Source organism: Notothenia rossii (assembly GCF_949606895.1).
Source record: "Notothenia rossii genome assembly, chromosome: 11".
NCBI classification, from domain to species: domain Eukaryota; kingdom Metazoa; phylum Chordata; class Actinopteri; order Perciformes; family Nototheniidae; genus Notothenia; species Notothenia rossii.
Window position 1 is genome coordinate 40586956 of NC_136910.1, and position 15858 is coordinate 40602813.

The 15858-nt window shown below is 39.0% G+C and overlaps 1 protein-coding gene across 1 annotated transcript in view; it reads right to left on the reverse strand.

Moving 5' to 3' along the window:
- The window catches only part of aebp1a (AE binding protein 1a), a gene marked incomplete at its 3' end in the record, with an annotated part of 12259 nt that extends 1142 nt beyond the window's left edge, over window positions 1-11117 (reverse strand). Inside the window, 17 exon segments of the mRNA XM_079659946.1 lie at window positions 16-149; window positions 245-418; window positions 1282-1425; window positions 1427-1479; window positions 2071-2194; window positions 2289-2368; window positions 3167-3311; window positions 3395-3479; window positions 4083-4222; window positions 4325-4434; window positions 5060-5137; window positions 5979-6038; window positions 6154-6213; window positions 6571-6639; window positions 7139-7165; window positions 7686-7934; window positions 10496-11117. Of these exon segments, the coding sequence (XP_079516072.1) occupies window positions 16-149; window positions 245-418; window positions 1282-1425; window positions 1427-1479; window positions 2071-2194; window positions 2289-2368; window positions 3167-3311; window positions 3395-3479; window positions 4083-4222; window positions 4325-4434; window positions 5060-5137; window positions 5979-6038; window positions 6154-6213; window positions 6571-6639; window positions 7139-7165; window positions 7686-7934; window positions 10496-10745 (1982 nt within the window). The 5' untranslated portion in view covers window positions 10746-11117.
- Window positions 11118-15858: the final 4741 nt, after the last annotated feature.

Below are 15858 nucleotides of genomic sequence, written 5' to 3' on the forward strand. Positions count from 1 at the left end.
TTGTATTTGTGAAACAGCCTTACAGAAATTGGTTGACGCTGCATGTCAAACGGGTAGGCGACCATTTTTTCTCCTCCTTGCAAATTTGCTCCCAGCACAAATGGGGTACGCTGCATCCAGCCAATGATGGATTTTGTTTCAGTAGCAAACTGTGAGAGGAAAAAGAAAAGAAAAGTTTGAGTTTCAACACATCTTGTAGGGTTAACGTGGTTTATGGGTCCTTGGTGGCCTTGAACAAACTCACAGAGCCATTGAGGACGTTTTCTGTGTGGGGAATGTGATGATTCGGCACGATACGAGGTACCCAGCCTCTGTCCTCAGCTCCCCAGAGAATGCTGTTGAGGTCTGGGAAATTCTTGAAGATGTCGTAACCTTCTTCGGTCCAGTGGCCCAACGCCCAATTCCCCATCTCTGAGCCCTGAAGGACAAAAAGGAAGACCATGTTAGGTCTCAAAGAATGGTTTTTGCATAAATATGAAGCCTTTTAGCATCAGTAAATACACATGACCTTTCTATGGAAAAAACAGGATGCAGGCCTTAAAGGCTACCCGACATGCTGGAAAACTTGACAGCATGAAACTGGTGCCCATATTTATTTCCCTCCTGGCCCTTAAAGGTCCCCTATTATACTGTTTTTCATCGATATATTATAGGTCTCAGATACATACAAAACATGCCTCTGAAGTGTTTGTCTGAAACACCAAACAGATCATTGCAGCATCCCATAATCCCCTCTGTTTCAGCCCTGTTTCAAAAGTGCTGATTCTCTGTCTGTTTCTATAGATGAAAATAAGGAGCAACTCCCCACGCCAATCTGAGAGATAGTTGGTTAAAAATAACACATTGGTGCTCTAGGAGAAGATTCAGGTGATAAGGGTGGGGGGGGGGGGGGGGGGGGGCGGATACCTTAATTGGTAATGGACTAATGGTTATACAACCCAAAAAAACATTATGACATCACAAAGTGGCCAAGATCTGATCAGCTCCTTTTCAGACAGGTTTTTATATAAATGGTTCAGGACAAATGGAGAGCAAATATTTTTTCCTGACATTTTCAGAATCTCTTTACACAGAGGGGACACTTGTTTATGTATAAAAGACATGAACAATTTGATGTTGTATACTATGTGACTTTTAAAGGCTACCCCTACATGCTGCTGGTGCCCATCTTTTTTTGCACCTGCCTCTTAAGAAAGCCTGAATCCGGCACTGACTGCGGATACCGGTATTCTTTCCAAGTTAAGCCAACGTTTATTAATGTTTAATTTATGTTCATCATACCATCTCGTAGGCCAGTTCGTAAGCATCAGGGTTGAGTGAAGGCACCAGGTGTATTCTCACTCCGTCCACCAGGCGGCGCACTCTGGGGTTGTCATCATTGTACTCCTTGCACAGGAACTGCATCAGCAGGAGAAGAAGCTCACGAACCCAGCGCCTCGTTACCATGGAGACCAGCTGTGTACCGAAATTCAGGCTCACCTAGAAAGCAACAGCACGCAGATTTATAAACCTCAAGAAATGCGGCTTTATTTATAGTCATGAATCCTGTGTAGTCGTGTTACGTAAACACACACTACTTATCGTATTTCTTAGGAAGTATCATAGGTAATTCATAAACACGAGAACAAATAGGCGTAAATAGAACTTTTTTCAAGTACTTTTTGACACATACTGTAGCTACCCACATCGCTGTTTTTAGCTAATGATGTGTGAAAAGGATTATGTGTCCAAAAATCACATTTTTCTAGTTTAGCTATCTCTTGTGCAAACTAGCTTCAACTTAGCTTCCCATGCTTTCAAGCTTCAAGTTCATTGACTACACCACGCATGATTGGCTAGAAGGCGGGCCAATGTGAGAAGATATGGGTAAATACAAATGGACCCCGAAAATATGTTTTAATGAGACGAAACACACTAAAACCAACTCCTAAGGTTACAGAAAGGTCAAATGTTTGTATATTAAAGCACTTTTTGCATTGTCGATTGTACAGGGGACACAATTATTGTACAATTATGACAATGATCTTTTATCTGGAAAATATGTTTTTTTTTGCTGTCTGTTTCTCACACCTGTCTCGTGCTCTCCTGGGTTGTCAGAGATCTCCATGGCGTACATCTTCAGGCCCTGCGAGCTTTTACCAATGTTGTAGATCCTGGTGATGTTAGGGCACTCTTCGTTGATCACCTTCATCATCTGTAAGAGAGATACAAGAGGAAACTCTTTTGTGATATTGTTCTTTTCAAAATTATAATAGGGCAGTAGTTTTTGATCCGACTTAAAAACAGACCTGTCTCATGTCCTTGTAGTTGTGGTGTCTGAAGTCCAATTCGTCTGAGGAGTTCACTTCATTCTCACTGCGGTAGCTGCCTGAAAGAATTAACACGCTCATAGTACACTAGAAGTTCTGCTGTTTTAGTAAAATTGGCAAATCTCTGTAATATTAAAGTCTTGCATTAAAATATTACTAAAAAACTAAACTGAGAAACTATTAGCATTCAAATATACTTGAAGCATCAAAAGTAAAAGCACACATGCACAATTTCAGGATAATTATACTATTACATAATAATTGTTGTTGCAGCAATGCATTTATAGATTTTGCAGCTTTCACTTTATTTTATATACTGCTACTGTAGGTAGAGTTCAAGGTTCACTTCACAATAGTTTTTGCCTTATCTGATAAATAACGATTTATTTCTTATCATATTCAGCATTATTAATCAGGTACCTCAACATTGTAATATATAGACATTTTATTTATTGGGATAAACCCCTTGAGATGCACCAAGGACAGTAGATGAATAGATGTTCTTAGAAACTTCCTACCACTTGGAAACGTTGTATAACAAAGTTGTGCTTTGATTTAGTTACCATGTAAAACACTTTTCCTAACACTGATGTCATGAAGTTTGTTTTGTGAAACAGACTCTTGTGTAAACCATTCTATCTTCAAGTTTGGCAAAAAGTTTTGTTATTCTCCCAGTGGAGGATGACATATCCCTGAAAGGAATGAGAAAGCTCTGCGCCTCACGAGGTCATTAAACTCTTTAAAGACCTGTAAAACTGCTTCAACCAAGGTCTCATAGTTTCAGAAAGAGACGATTAATTTACTCCTGATAACAGATAAGGTCAGTGGTGTTGTAGTATGTTTTCTGTGATACTGACTGGGTAGTTGGCAGGCCAGGACCTCCGCTCTGAGACACAAGCTGCCGTTCCAGCTCTGCGGCAGGATGCGGATGTACCGCGCCACCACGGGCGTAGAAAACTGACTCAGCACCGGCGTGTCCTTATCCACATTCCCATAGAACAACTGCAGGAGGACCATCACAAAGAATAGAATATTACGTTTTTAATCTGTCATTTGAAGCTTTTATTTATTTATCTTTAACTAACCCATTCAGCGTAGCCATCATGAAGTATAGTCCAGTCACGGCTGTCGTTACTGAAGGACACAAAATAGGAGGAGACGAAATCCTCCCTATAGGAAAAATGTTTGATTAATCAGTAAACATCTTTAACAGACCTGTATGGAAGCTCATTTCTGACAGGAGAAAATAATGTCTTAAGTCAAAATTATGAATAGTTTTTTATACTTAAGTTCCTTTCAGCTCTTAGGAACAATATTGTGTCTTTCAGCTCACGTTTTGTTTTGTGCCCCCAACATTTACTGTTTTGGTTCAGTCACATAATTTGAATTTCCCGCTTTCTAGCCATCCGGGAAAATCCAATCAACACTACCTCCTCAGCAGACGGACACAGTAAGAGACTCGCAGGTGAACATAGTGGAGCATTTAGCCTCTAGGTGACAGATACTTCCGCCAGGAGTTGGTAGAGACCAAAAACGGAGCTAAAAGTGAGGACATTTTGGACTCGCTATTGGACTATTGTAAGGTTTCTGTAAATACACATTTAAATAGTCTGGTCTAGACCTGCTTTGTATGAAAAGCGCTCTGAGGTTACTTCTTTTATGATAAATCTCTTAATAAAATAAGTTGAATTGCCCTCATTTTTCCTGCAGAGATGGGCTTCAATGTTCTATAAATGTGACATACAAAACAATGAATCACAACACTAGACTCACAGTTGGTCTGAGTTTCTTCCCTGAGTGATGACCCCGGTGAACTCCACCTCTCGGCGGGCATCCACCTCAAACCAGTGGACCTTCTCTTCCGGCTCCGCGCACCACGCACCTCCGAACAGATCGTCCTCATTATCAGAGCCCTGCAAGGAAACACATCTTTCTGAGACAGGAGACGGATAATTGCTTTGAGAGCAGACTTTCAATATTCCCAAAGTAACTATTGTGTTTTATGTGTAGCCTACCTGCATGTTGAGTCGTCCCCTCTGAGCCGTGAAGCCGTAGTGAGACTGAGAGGATGCCAGCAGCTGGTCGTCCTCAACCCGGTGAGACTCCAGGCCAAGAGGAGGACACTCTGAGAGGGAAAGCAAACAGAAACAGGGTGTGTTCAATGTTTCAGAAATACTCTGATTCCAAACACACATTTGATTCATTCTTGGAAGCCACAGAACGGCTTTAACAAGTGAGTTGAAAGCATTTTGTCTTTTTAATGAAGATGTCCTTTAAAGACAATGTAGTAGTTTAAAAAAGGTCTAATGGATTAAAAAAATTGAACAGTGGTGAAAGTATTTAGATCCTTTCCGGAAGTAAAGCACAAATTAAACACTGTGTAAACACTCCTGTCAAAAGCAGGCTTTCAGCTTAATACTTTAAAATGTACTTAAAAGAATGAAAAGTGGAAGTACTCATTGGCAGGAAATTGTGTTTTACTATTATATAGGATTTTACTGCTGCATTAATATGTATGTGGCATTTTACTGATGTAGATATAGACATAGAGTAATGTAAATGTATGCTGTCAGAAACTGTGAATGCAGTAAAAAGTACAACATTTGGCTCTGAAATGTAGTAAAGTAAAAGTTTAAAGTAGCATCAAAAACCAAATTGTGATGAGTACGTGAATACTGTTAGTTGGTATAAGTACTTAGTTACAATCCACCAATTAAAAGGATTTGTGTTCCTGACAGTGTTTCTCTTACTTTTTGGTTCCACAGGCTCTGAAATCTGCTTCAGTCGCTCCTCCTCTTCCTCCTCCCACTTCTTCCTCAGCCGCTCAGCTTCAGAGTGTAACGAGGAAACAATATGTGTCAAAACATTTTCTCAAATGGACGTTGATCTCCAGCCAACCACCTACACCAAAATATTTTCATATGTGCTCGCACAATGCACCTTCATTCACATTCATACATTCCTCATGTGTTTCTTGCCTTTAACATTGATTAGTTTAGTCTATTTGAGCGAATGTATTTAAGGCTGTGAAAATATGTGATGTGATTTTATATTTGACTTTACAGGAAATACCAAAATGTTGTGTAAGGCTTTTACAGACAGCTGTTGGAAATCCCTCCTCCATCCTCTATCTCTTCCAGAACCTTTTGTTCTAAAATTGTCTTTAAAAGAACACTGAAGAATAAAGGATAAAAGAAAACGCGGATAAAAGTGGGTCTTTTTTGACCCTGGTGAGGTGGTTTTCTTAGAGTATCTTTGCAATTACATTTTTTTATCATTTCATATTCCAGCTATTCCTCAAAAGACATGTTTTGGATATCATGCCATTCAAATTTTTAATTGACATTTTATGCATTTTAAGAAATTGTAGTTTTTGTATTACTACCCAAAGCTTCAAGTGGGTGAAAAATGACCCGCATGCATTTTCAATGGAATTACGTTTTTTTTTCAAAATATAAAAAAAGAGTGTAGGGTCCAGTCACTCGTGCATCTAAGGGTTAACAATCTTTAAAAAAAAACACCTCAATTTATCATAGTTTCATGTTTAAAAGGAGTATTATTTTCTTGATGGTCACTCTATTTTTCATAAAATAAAATAAAACCTTTGTATGGGACTATTTTCAGTGGCGGATTGATCCAAACAATTTCAAGGAAAATTAGATTATAAACCTTTTTCTGCCTTTTCTTTGCGAGCTTTATCCTCCTCTTCTTCTTGTCTCTTAGCAGCCACTGTGAGGAGACAATCAGAAACAGAAACAATTCATGTTTAATTTCGTTAAAAATGATTCATAGCTAAAACAGCAGCACATTTATTTGTTGGTATCTATCCAAATGATTGACGTACAGTCAGCGTAATCATACTCTTCATACCAGGGGACGACAAATGGGACACTGGTGGTTTCCTCTGAAACAGAAGGAAATAAGTGATAAAACATATGCCTACTTTGCAATCACTCCGTCAAGGACATATAGAGACCTAATTACATTACATAAAAAAAGTGTTCATAGTAATTCACAATACAATAAGGAAAATATGATAACTACACAAATAATAAAACTAGGATACTCTGGTATATTTCTCAAAAGTTACTGTCATTATTTATTTTCAAATTTGTTTTAAATTAATTATTTTGATCCTTAAGTTATATTAAATTAATCGGACTCTAATTGTAAAAGTAAGACAAACTAATAATGAGTCAAACAAAGTATACCATGTTGGACCCTCTCTTCTTTGAAATCAATTCTTTAAATGTACCCAAACCTGGTATAAACATGATGACCTCAGTAGTTGTGGCTTTTTTGTCATCAGGATATCCAACAGGCCGCACATCTGTGAAGCACAGAGCACATGCTGTATTAATATCAAATGTTATGGCACAATCTCTGACATCAAACAAAAGACGTTATAAGCTCATAAGTCCATTGAGATTTTAGGGGAAATAAAACCGCATTAAAAAAAAATCTTCCTCTTTGTATGTCTTCCTTAAAAGTCTTTATTATAGTCTGTCTTTAAGTGTTGAAAACATCTAAATAATAAATCTGTCTTAAGGAAACTAGCAGTGTGCTTATTTTATGGAGCCTCCAGGTCCTTTTTCACATCACAGCCCTCATAGCCCACTGGAACCTCTGAGCTGCGTCATAAAAGACTCCATAAAGTCTTTGGCTCTGACTGAGTGGATGTTGGAGAAAAAAGTCTAACTACCCAGTAGTCAGTGCCGGGCTCATTGGGAGTTTTTGTTTGAATTGTTGGCTCTATGGAGATGTCTGTATGAATATAAAACACCAAAAGTAACATTTATGAAAGAACTAAAACCGTCTCCGGGTCTCACCCAGGCCCGGCTCCTCTGGCTCTTCCTCTGCAGGCGTCATTGGGGTCACAGCAGGTCGTTTCAATGTGAACATCAAGTTAAAAGGACAGAGAATGGTGGTGAAATACTTTTTTTTACAAGAATAGACTTAAGAGGCTATTTTTTATCTGTAGTCCCTGGACAGATGTTGTTAGTCATCCAAAAGACACATTTCATTTTAAACAAGTAAATACAATCAAATAAAAACATGCAACATACATTACTGGAATAGTTCATAAAACAAACAAAACAAAAAGAACATGATAAAACACAGGCAGTGCACAGACACTGGGTTGTAAGGAGCAGAAGATTGTGTCAGTGTTGGCAGAGCTGATTCCTTACTAACCAGGTTTCGAATTGGAATTTAAATAATTCCCAGCTCAACAAGTTGTATTTTTTGTGTATTGGGCAGTGATGCGAGTAAACAGATTTCTTGTCCAGTATTTTGAGTGTTTGTTTGTACAATGACTCCAGTGGTTTTAATGTTGTACTGTTATGTGACCAGGTGGTTAAACAGTAGTGTACATACCTGTTCCCCAGCCCAGTCCAATCAGCAGCCTCTCCTCCTCCTCCTCGTCCACAGAGGGTGGCCCGGTGTCCGGCTGCACCGTGGTCGTCATCTTTAGCTTCTTGGTGCCTTTGGGGGCCTTTGGCTTCTTTGTGGGTTTTGGTGCTTTGGGTTTTTTGGTGGGTTTTGGTGCTTTTGGCTTTTTTGTTGGTTTAGGAGCTTTCTGCTTCTTTGCCTTGGCTTTCTTCTCTGCTGCTTTCTTTGCCTTGGCTTCAAAGAGAGACGAGGTAAAAGAGGAACACTTTTGGTTATTTGAAACCCGTAAAATGTGAGCATGGCACGTAAAGCAGCTTTGTAGTTTCTTTGTATTAGATATATACTTTTACTGCCAATTATTTCTTCTCTTCTTGTCTGTTTATATGTTGGACATATTTACAGCTAATTTCTTACTGTACCAAAACGCAAAACAACTGAAACCTAACTAGACAAACATAAACTTTAAATGCTGCACAAAAGATAATTTTGCCAGTTCATTGGTTTGTTTTGGTCTGAGACCAAACAAGAAAGCAGTCAGAGGAGACCATTGCCAAGCCCTAATGACCTCCCCTTCGACAGTCAATACTGTACAGAGGAAATAGTTATATAAGAGGTGGATTTGCTGGCAAAGCAACAGGAGAGGTCATAGTCATGTTTTTTCCTCCTGGGAGCATGACTGCTCTGCAAATGTAATATTTAACATATTTGGGAAATACTGTATGCTTGCTTTTTTGTTAAGAGGAGACACTAATCTTTCATAATGCCTTTGTGTATTGTACAATGTCCGGTCTGTTTAGCCTAGTTTAGCATAAAACCATAAAGATTGGAAAAGTCTGAGTCTGCATGAAGTAAAAAAATACACCTACGAAAACCACCAACAGCAAATGTAGCCGAATTAAACAATCAAGTAAACCAGTAAATAATTAGTTAGCACAATTAAAATCAAGCATTTTAAGGCAATGTGGTAAATTACACTTGTGTGTTGCATGGTAGTATTTCTGCAAATCCAACATTTAGTTTTCAAGACATTAAAAGACAAACACACGGATGTACGGAGGCGGTCTGGGAACCTTCAATCAGCTCAGTGTCCCCTTACACCTTCTCAACTGTTTGATGAGAGGCTGCTTACAGACTTAAAAGTGGAAAATGGTTGGTTTCATGTTGAACATGGATTATTACAGAGAAGGTATCTTAAAGGAATTCAGGGTTTTTAATCCACCGTTGTTATACACATAGGCGGCTTGTTTTCTTCTGCTAGACAGGTTTCCGGATGTTCCTTAAACACAACAACCCCTCACTGCCAATCCATTACTCGCCCCCGGTGTTTGGGCAGCCACTTTGTATTACTGTCAGTCACCTTTTCTTTCTGTGAGTCTACACAGAAATAACAAACAACCTTTTAATCCACAGGTCCACTGTCAGGATCAGACCTCAAAGCTTTTTCTGGTTTGTCTTCTCAATCCCAGTTATGTTTTTTTATCAAATGATGTGCATGATGGTGACAATTAATCATTGCTTAATCCAAATATGGCTCGACGGGCCCAAGACATAATTCCCTTTAACAAGTGCACATTTGTTAGGAAACCACTGCCATGGACTGGCCAACATGGTGTCAAAAATCGAATTTAAGAAACTCAATTTCATAAGAATCCATAGTTGTTGAGATATTTCCATCTGGACCAAAGTGGTGGATCAACTGACAGCTTACTATTGTATTAATAAACAGTTTTTAATCAACTTAACTAAATAAAATGCATATTTTTATATGACTGGTGGCATTTCAGCAAAGGAGTACTGGTTGGTGATTGGACTCCTGCATTAGCCTGCTGCTGTATATATGGGACTGGTGAGGCCAAACAATACTTTTGTTATGCTTGCAGTAAATGTTATAAACAGAATATTACAACCCGTAAAAGGATCCAAAAGTTGTAAACATTTGGTTGTGAACAAGGGATGGTGAAGAAGTTGCATGCTCAGCAAAGCCTTCCCCGGATTTACAGAGCCTGAAGGAAGTGAAAAATAGTTTTGGCTTCTGTAATTATGGCTTGAAATGTAACTTACATTAGTCACACATGAACATCTCTGACGGCTGGGCTTGTGGTTTTGCTTGATGCAGCGGAAAGTTAACATTCTGAAGAACATCAGTGCCATGAATGCTACTGAAAGCGGGCCCTCGTAAATCCGCTCACTTACGGAAAATCGTAGTGGAAATATTTCTTCTGTTGCTCCGAGTTTGTATTTTTCACAGATGTTGCTTTTTTGGAGACATAATCGAGGTACAGACGCCACTCTCACTGTAGCAACTGATCACTCTGCTGGACAAAACGTGAGTGCACAACCTGTGTTCCTGCCAGACAGCGCAGGTCTTGTTGGTGCCAAGAAAATGTCAGACCACCAACTGGATCACAACAAGTTGCTGCCCCGTCACTTCTGAATCACTTTTATCAAAACAAATTACCCATCTCTTCTGCAGCAAAAAACGCATGTGGTCAGATTTTAACAAAGGTTTTTGTGACCATATGTTGTCTTATAGTCAAATAAATCTGTGGACGAGAGAAAGCCAGAGGCAGCACCAGATAACAGAGTTCAAACCAAATGTTTTCCTTCCACAGAGATTGATTGCAGCCTTTCCTGTCTGTGTATCCTCAGAGTATTGGCTGCAAGCTGTGGCAGCATGCTCAGAGGCCAGAAAAGTTCAAAGGAATCTGCACATGTATGCGCTTCAAATGCCTAAACTCGTCCAATAGTATAAGTTGTGTGTCTGTGTTAGTCATACCATCATACCTCCTTCTTACCTGCCTCAATTTCCTCGGGTGTTTTCTTTTTCTTTGGTTTTTTGGTCTCCTCTTCCACCACCTCAGCAGGATCATCTGACATTTCAACACCTCCTTCTTCCCCCTGTCTCATGGGCATGACCAGTCCTCGGGTTTCTCGCACCTGAATCTGGTCCCTGGAGACTTTGATTTCCTTGACATCTTCTCGAGCACACACCAGAGCGCAGCACAGGGTCACAGCTGCCCAGACGACCAGCACCTCAGCCCTCATTTCTCCAATGAAAGTACAACGCAGGCTGGGAGGAAACAGACCAAACGTACTCCAAGAAATACCCCTGAATATCAAACTAAATGTAGACCCCAAATCACAAACATCTGACCTGCAGATGCACAGTTTCCTCTGGAGGTCCTTAAGAAGTCTCAGGAGACATCAAAGGGAATTCAGAGAACAAAAGGATGAGCCTTCAGAGTCTTGAGAGCTTGCTCCTCTCTGATGTCAAAGCCAGCGTGGAGAGCAGAAGGAAACTTTGTCGGCTGGAGGTTTTAAAGTTGCCTCCTGGTCGATCTGGAGGAAATGTATGTGTCTGGAGTGGATTTTCTCCAGTAACAGCAGATCAAAACACCTCCCTCTTCCTCCTCCTCCCCCTCCTCCTCCGCTCCCCCCTATATACTCCTCAGTCACATCTCTCCCTCATAGCCCTTCACCCCCTTTTCCCCTCACCCATCTCTAAGGAGAGGGGAGGAGCATCTGCCACATGTGACATTCCTACGTGGGAGGGGGGAAAGAAAGAAGGAAAGAAAGAAGAAACACAATTAAAGAAGGAAATGTTTTACTCTGTTCTGCCGTTGTTCTTAGAAAAACAGAACAGAAGAGAATGACTCAACCAGAATTGAGTAAATAAAGTAAATTTGAGGTTGAAAACAATGTGTGCAACAGATGTCGTTTTCTTTGTAAGTTGCAAGAAACTTGATTAAGGCAACAGAGATGAAATGCACTTACAGTTAATGCAGATGCAGCCTCACTTTGTCTGGTATGACCTGTAGCTCATGGTTGCTAATGTTTAAAGGTGTGCTAATTTATATTTCTCAGCACTTTTTAAGCAGCGGAACACTGAAATTACAACATTGACATATTATCCCTGCCGTTATGGCAAACCCATTATTGATTCATTTACCAGACACAAAGCAACACTATCATTATTTACGTTTCCTGAAATGGTCTTTTTCTTTGTTGGATGGTTCCTGACTGAGTGTAGTGGCAGCGGTGATTGCAGCTGGTTTATTTCTCGAAATGCTTAAAATATGTTTTTTTTAAAGCCTCCTTTTTGTATCCCCTTTAGCATACACTGGACAATCCTTTACGAAAGAGAGGACATCATGCCATCCCACAATTCCTTGCAGCAGCAACATTTAAAGAACACTTTCGCCTTCCATATTTAGTTGCTTACTGAAACACTGGACTATAATAGAGCCATCATTAGTGTTAGTGTGCCTTTAAAACTATGACAATTCAAAATGTCTGCTGTGGCTGAAAGAAAAAGCCTTTTTGGAATCCAGTTTCTTGATGCGTCTGCATGTTAGTCCACTATTCAGCCTCCTTTTAGTTTTATTTCTGTGTTCATATATGCCAATTGATCAGTGATCAGTGCAGCTTGAAAGACTTTAGGCCCGCACGCTTCAGATTTGTCCAGATGTCTGGTAATTGTGACGGCTCCAACTGGCCACATGTTTGGTATCCAGCCAAAATGAAGACCTCTGCAAGATGCGCCAAATGTCAGAGTTGAACCGCCTTTCCAGAGCAGCCTCTTCAAAATATTTCCTGGTCCCCTGCTGTACTCTCAATGGTACCCGTAAAACATGCCTGAAACGTTTAAACAATTTAACGTTAAAAAGATTTGAACTGGACTGAACCGTGCTGAGTACTTTTATGTAATATCTAGATGAAGAAATCTTATTGCACAACATTTGTCCATTGTGGTTTCGGTCAGTGACAGGTCTCAAAGCATCGGGCCCACCACAGTCCGAAAAACTTCTACCAGATGTGAGAATGAAGTATTTATGACTTGAACAAACTGAGTCATGTTAAAAAATCAGCTGAGAATTATTCTTTTCTGCCAGGTCATCTCAACTTCAGACGATTGATAAAAATGGGACAAAGTAAATTAAATATGTATAAGTATTGTAACAAATGAAGTTTAATGTATTGGAGCAATTTCAATGACACAATTATATCAAACAGTGAAGGGAGAGGTAGAAAACCAACTGGCTTTATTTGAAACCTGCACCTAAATAATGATAACTTTTCACAATGTTATAGTGAACACGTAACCTCTAAAGCTCCACGGATACGGTTCATATAACGGGAAAAAACTCATAACGGATCTTTTTCATTTAAAAAACAAAAAAAAACACACAATGCTAACAGTGACCCTCTGAATTAGCCCCGAGCGAAAAATGCTAACCTATTATTGCACAAAAAAATCACTCCTAGCTCCCTTATTACTTATCCTAGCTGCACATCCAACACATCGTTTATGATTGTAAAGACACAGAATCTAACGTTGCCCACCTCAACACTGAAAGATACAAACTCGCGACGTTATCAACAAAAACGTACATCAAAACATGTGGCGCTAGGTAGCCTAAAACGCTAAAATGGCTTACCTTGGTTTTGTCTGGTCAAAACTGGTCTTCAATGGCATAAAAACGATGCTGTAGTTAATCCATAGGATAATATCATAGATATAGATAGCATGTGTAACAGTTATAAATATGCAGTGGTGTTTATTTGTAAATCATTTATTTGTAAATCATTAACACACAAATTCTGTGTTTTATATTTAATAATTCTGTGTTCTTTATTTATTGATTGTTCAATACCTGACAAGGTCGGAGATGAAAAACCTGGGTCGCAGATTCCTCAATAGTGCATTACAAGACACCTATCAATATGTGTGTATACCTCCACCATTAAACTGTCATATTCTGCACATTTCTTATACTATCTACATACATCTTATAAGAGTATAAAAATACATATGTATAATATCAGTTAAAATAAGTGCTTAAACATACAGTAGTTAACATTGCAGGAAAGCAATATATTAGTACTTTGTCAGGCTTAATATGTATACCCCCAAAGCTTTTTTCTTATTCAAAATAAGACCATAACCTAAAGTATTCTTTAATGTTTAAATAAAGCCTTATTAGTTTGTCTGTCTGTGTCTCCTATTAATATCTAATAATAAAAATAATACATTTCAATAACGTGCTTTAACCACCAGGTGTCCCTTTCTATCAGCTGTGCACCGTTATGGTGTACATATACTAGACCCTCCAGAAAAACGCAGGCAAAAATCCTTGATTATGCGGGCTAAATTCCTTGATTATGCGAGCTAAAATCCTTGATTATGCGAAATATTTAAAATATTGGGCTGTCTTATTTATTCTCTCTCACACACAACCTGCCACTAACGTTAAACCCCTTTACTATTGAATTAAACACATTCAAGGTTTATTTATTGTAAAAGCAATTGGGCTATTTTAATCTCAAAGTGGGTCGCCACCGTCGATTTTCTCTTATGCTCCAACACGCAGTTGCACGGGGTGCAGAATAGTTACCCCCCACTTTTGGCACTTTAGTAGAAATGTTCGTTGGTAAATGAGCTCTATACAGTGTTGTTTACATTCTGTGATGCGCGAGCTGATGACGTCACGTCAAGACGAGTTAACTTTTTTTTTCTTCTCAACTTTGTGTGGAAAAATGCGGGGATTATGCGGCCTTTTGATAAATATGCAGCCTTTTTAAAATCTGCGCCATTTTGCTGATTATGCGGTAAATTCTGCGATCGCGTTTTTCTGGAGGGTCTAATATACCAATATACCGATAGAGTGGCGAAGTCACGCCCACTTACTTCCGCATCATGGGACCTTATTCCGAAAAAATAATACATTGAAGTCAACAGAGAGAGAAAACTTATCTTTTGATCCCGTTTGAATTGTGCCATGAATTACACATATGTTGTTTATCAATCTTAAAAAATCATTTCCATGTCAAAATATTCAAAGTTTGTCTTAAAACTGTTGAAATATAAGACTATGAAAAATACGCAACTTGAAAGACTACAAATCCCAGAGTCGAGTAAGTGCTGTCATAACTGATGTATTCCCTCCAGATAGCTAAAAATACATGTACTTACTGTACTTACTTACTTTAACAAGATGCCTGTGTGCTTTGTACCAGGTTGTTATCATACCAGTAATAGTACCTCTTGCTCGTTCTCGAAGAGCAACTACAACAAAACACGAGAGTGTACCTTGTTAGCTAATGTTAGCTAGCTGACATTAACGTTACACATTACACTCGTGTTACTCACCGAAACCTTGTAAAGCCGGTCCCGCATGCTGGCTCTTACTGAACCAACTAACTCCCCTTTTTCGTATGTACAGCTCTCAACATGCCCATACTTGTAGTGATTTTCACCTCTTTTAATACTTTTCGCCTCATTCTGAAAGAAAGAGGTGAAATGTACCAACGTGACGGCCATCTTGGTGTTGGTGACATGTGCAAGACCAGAGTTGCAGTTCATTGAGCGCTTCACACAAAGAAATGTGTAACTTCACAGTTTTACGACACATTTTAATTTTTTTGACTTGCAAAATTATCTTTTAAATTGACAAACATCATATGTGTAATTCGTGGCACAATTCAAACGGGATCGAAAGATAATCTTTCTCTCCCCATTGACTGCAATACATTATTTTTTCGATATAAGGTCCCATGGAGGTCCACCGGAAGGGGAGGGACTTTGCCACTCTATTGGATCAAATATAAAAGTCAGCCGAATTAGTATTGATACTGAAAGGAGACGTATTGTGTGAAGAGAAATTGAAGATTTTGTTTGATTGCTGATATATTTATGATCCACGTCACATATTCAGTTTCGACTTCAGTTATTCCTGTTTGTCTAGAAGTCTTCTCACCAGGGCTCGATAAATAGCGAACTACGGCAGATATGTGATATTTAATGCAGCCGAACCGTGTATTACAATGCCGTTATGTGATGACCTTCAAAGAGAAAAGCAAGCACACTCGGAATAAAGTATTTTTTTTTTTTTTTTAAATGTTTTCGGATTTCACATCAACAGGAAGTCCGGTTAACTATAATGTCCGTGCACAACAATACCCCAACCCATAGATCCGCGGGTGAATAATAATCACCACATTACACACATCCCTTCACATTTAAATTTAAAATGTACATTAAAGTATTTCATGATGCCTTATAACATGTTTTTAAATATAATTAAGGTTGTAGTTGAAGAGTTTGTAAATTATTGCGTTGCGGAATCGCACAACGGCACATCCATTAATTCCACAACCA